Source organism: Ciona intestinalis, chromosome 7, assembly GCF_000224145.3.
Source record: "Ciona intestinalis chromosome 7, KH, whole genome shotgun sequence".
NCBI lineage: Eukaryota > Metazoa > Chordata > Ascidiacea > Phlebobranchia > Cionidae > Ciona > Ciona intestinalis.
The window spans coordinates 1035939-1040231 of NC_020172.2; the positions used below are offsets into that span (position 1 = coordinate 1035939).

The window sequence follows — 4293 nt, forward strand, 5'->3', positions numbered from 1 at the left end:
ATCGGACCAAAACTTGGTTTGTTACACTCGTATGGTCATTTGACATCTATTGGACGTGGCCGCGTAGCGTTTCTGGTCGAAATAACTAAAATATCTGCAACCGCGAGCAACCTGTAGTTTTATTGGGTACCCCTTTAAATTAACCTGGCATTTTACAGAATAGTGTTTAGCTGTATAATATTAACCAACGTGTTATAAGCTTGCTTACAGTATTATAGGGCATATACAGGCTATATTGTGCAATGTGATACTCGTGTTGTAACTCCCCTATAATGTTTCCCACACCAATTAACAGTGATAATTACGCTAATTTTGGGGGAAATATGCCAATTCTAGACTAAACCTTAGGGCCAATGGCGCTCCACGCCGCGGGACCTCACAGACATAGTGTAAATTAACTATCTCCAGTATAACTGACCTATATGTATCATCCATGTCTTCTTCAGCCGGCGGCGTACACAGCTGAGGCAAAAAATCTTTGGGGGTTTCTGAAACATAAGAAAAACAACAAATTTACAAGAGAAAATTAAAAACTTATTGTCCACAAATTAAAAGGTAATGAGTCAACTCTGCCCTGAATACCAAATCCCTGCTGACGTGCCTCGTTTATTGGACCTCAATCAGCATATAGAATGAAATCGGTGTCAAACATATATACCGTAATGCGAAAAAACTGCTGCAACTGACTTAAAAACTTAATTAAGACATATCTAATCAAAGCTTACCTTAATTAGTTAAAAAGAACAGACGTTTTACATGATTTCTTACTTATACGAATTATATACGTTTTGATATTATTTTCGTTCTGTACTGCCTGCTTGTAGGAACGTTCTGCTATTACAAAACAATGCCGCTTAATTGAGCTTGCCTACGTAATAATGTTGATTATAAGCATTTCCCACGGCTTATACGTCAGATAGGCAATGCTAATGCATTTATAAATTGCTGCTGCTAGAACATTGCATATATACATTACGTTGCTATTACGACTACTACGTCTCTCTGTCCATATTGATTTAAATGTCTTAAGGTCTCCTATTGTCAAAAAGCAAACATTGGCAAACGATGAAAGAACCGCAAAATGTCAAAAAATATTGACATTATACCTATGGCTTGTTATACCTTATAACTGTCCTAATGTAAACTTCCTGGAAAACCGTTTTACTAACGCTCTACGGTTCCTGTGGCTCCAATTTCAGCATAGGTCTCATTGGGAACAGAATTGTTTTTTTTCATTTTGACCAAATGATGCGATTTGACACCGTGTTATTAATAAATATTGAATTCCATTCAAAATACGCCCACATTTTTGGCCACAAAAGGATCTTTATCGGCCCAATCCATTATACCTGAGCGAGTAGAAGACATCTTGGTAGCCTAGGTCGCCAAGGTGCTGCTGTCTCAATGAAAACTTCTCCGAATGAATCTCGGGGCTATTGTTATTTACGAACAAGCAATAGTATACAGTCTATATCATATTACTATACATACCATCGTAAACAATTCTTCTTCTGCCTTGTGTTGTCCGAAACGCCATGCCGATGTCCTGTAAGCAGAGACCAAGCTGGTTCTTTCTTGTAGCGAAATACTTTCTTGGTTAAGTTACTCGCCTCCAAATCGCTGACGATTTCACAAGTCTGAAGCGTAATTAGCAATCCTTTTGTTTTGCTCTCTGTCCCCAACTATCGTGCTAGTCATTTATTTTTAACACAAAAGGCGAATTTTTAATTCAATTTTCTATATTATATAGCCACGGGCAACGTTCCATGCAATTGCAAAACAAGCACAACACTTTCTTCTTGTTGATGTTTGTGTAAAACCTGTGTCTTATTGTAGTTTCCCATACGATGCTGCAACCTCCATGAAGTATATGCAGCAAACACTGGGTGTTGACAGTTTGTGTAGTACAAATGATCCTTCCAATTTATTACAGTCGTACCACATACTGCGGTGCCAATTTTTACAGGACGTGTTTTAAAAAAATATGTTTTTTGAATACATTCTGTCGCTAAGGACAAAATGTTACTATTATCACTTAGATATGAAGCGGCGTGTGGGGTCCGAGGTTACCATTTCTTTTATGCAACTCGCTTTGAAAATGTCTATTATGTTTTTCCAAAATGCGCTTTCAGTTTGTTCATTGAAAACAGATTTCGCCATACGTCACTGGCATAGTTTCGTTATAGCGAAATCGAGCCAAAACAGCTGGTTAACGGGACGCGGGAAATTGGAAACTTTACGTTTTACAAAGCAATTGAAGTTTAACCGTTAAAATGACACGTTGTTATTAAACAGATAGCTGAATTTCGTGTAATATTACAATAGCTTTATAAATACGATATGTATATGCCGTTTTTATCACAAAAATTAACTTCACATACAATGAAAACTAGAAAAATGGACAATACGCGTATGATCTAAAGCAGAGAGTTCCTTTTACATTTTTGATACTGTGACTATTAAATACAGATAATTGTTTAAACTTGATTTGGCACTAGTGAAGAAACTTCGATCATAGCAGAATAGGCTGGTAGAAAGTGCTAGTGGTTGATGCTTAGGGGATTAGTGGTTATAGGGGTTAGTAGTTAGGGCTAAGGGGTTAGTGGTTGGCAAAAAAGTTGGGGGAAGATTCTTTACTTTCACCCTTGATACATTCTTGTATTGTAGGTGTATAAGCATATTTATAACATACAACAATGAATGAAGTTTCAAGTGATGAAGAATTGGATCCATCAACAAAACAAACAGGTTTGCTGTTTATGGTGTTTATTGTGATTATACCGGAATTATACTTTAAATTAACTACTGGTAAAGAAATTGAAAGGTTCTTTTTAAAAAAGAACACATTTTTCAAAGTATATTAAGTCACTTTTGTTTTCATGGTCTGTTTCACAGCAGTATAAGTTTTACCGTATACGTGAGCATTTGAACTAAAATTCTTTGTATGGAATACTGTTTATTACCACCGGTTAAGAAATTGTATAGCGCTTTCTAAAAAGAAACACATTTTTCTTAATGTATAGCAAGTCATTTTTATTTCAATGGTTGGTTTCACAATATAAGTTTGACTTTTGCGTGAGCATTTAAATTAAAAGTGCATGCTCCTGAAGAATTATGTGTCATCAAAAGAATTTTGTATCGCTTTATCCAAAACATTACTTCTTTCTTTTTTATCAATAAGCGTGTTTTAACAACTGTTGTTTTACCGTTACTACCCGTCTTTTCGCTTTTGTAAACTCTCTTGTTCTTCGTTATCGTGACCAAAGAAACGAAATAATTTTTATCTATTCATTCAATTATCCATTGATATTGAATTCAATACATTGTCTCACATTTAGAAGCAACTGGACATAAACAGCGAAAACGTAGAACTGTTAAATTAGCTGACTCATCTGATGACTCAGAAACTGAAGATGTAACCAACAACGTGAGTTTTAAATTGAAAATTTTAATCTGGTTTTAAAACCAATCAAGTCCTTGGTTTTTAGTTTAAATTTAAAACAAAAATAAATTTCTTTATAAATGTCTTACTAGTTTAACCCGTTACTCAGTCAAAAAATGGCTCAAAATGTTTATTTTGTGTATGGTACATGTTACAAAAATCAAAGGCCAATGAATTACAGTTGGAGGGTGGTGATAAACCATTAATGGATTCCACTCTAAATCAGGCCCTATGTCATGCCACGCTTATAGAACCCTACCCATGTAAAATAAAAATCAGTTAAGGGCAAAATTAAAGCTTTTACATTACTCTATAAAATGTATGGAGAAAATTGTTAATTCAAAATATACATTATTTTCTAAATCTGCAATTTAAATTAATACCATCCAGCAGACACCCTATGAACAAAACATACAAGCTGAAGAAACTGCCCTTGCTGTGAATACTTCATTACAAGGTTGGTATATATTAAATAATATAAGTTTAGCTGATTGGAACTTGCTTGTTAAATTTGCTCCTTTTTCAGATTCAAGCGAAAATGAAGAATCAAGTGCATCTCCTGCTAAATCAGAGGATAAAAATGGTAGTATATATAAATAATGTATATATATACATTAATGTAATGTAATGTAACTTACTTTATCCTCGCGTGGCCGGAAATGACAGTCGTTATCACATGGGTTTAACACCTCGTGCCAGCTTACGAGTTACCATGTATGTTTATTTTGTGGGTGAATATTTTTTTTGGATTTTTTTATGTATGGCTGATAATTTTGACAACTCATTAGTGACCACTGGGTTGGAGCAATTGTCGTTAAGTGTCTTGCCCAAGGACACATACGCCCACAATG

General features: G+C 34.9%; 1 protein-coding gene and 1 long non-coding RNA gene across 4 annotated transcripts in view; one reads left to right on the plus strand and one right to left on the minus strand.

Moving 5' to 3' along the window:
• LOC100181873 overlaps positions 1–1619 on the minus strand; it is a 13602-nt gene extending 11983 nt beyond the window's left edge. For all 3 annotated transcript variants that reach the window (XM_026834992.1, XM_018812592.2, XM_026834993.1), the window contains exons 1-2: positions 1492–1619; positions 419–488 (exon numbers count right to left, since the gene is read on the minus strand). In XM_026834992.1, the coding sequence (XP_026690793.1) occupies positions 419–488; positions 1492–1537 (116 nt within the window). In that variant the 5' untranslated portion in view covers positions 1538–1619. The remainder of the gene's footprint in view (positions 1–418; positions 489–1491) is intronic.
• Positions 1–3902, plus strand: part of LOC113474354 — a 13147-nt gene extending 9245 nt beyond the window's left edge. The window contains exons 2-4 of the long non-coding RNA XR_003396015.1: positions 2668–2748; positions 3339–3427; positions 3833–3902. This is a non-coding gene — a long non-coding RNA (uncharacterized LOC113474354). The remainder of the gene's footprint in view (positions 1–2667; positions 2749–3338; positions 3428–3832) is intronic.
• Positions 3903–4293: the final 391 nt, after the last annotated feature.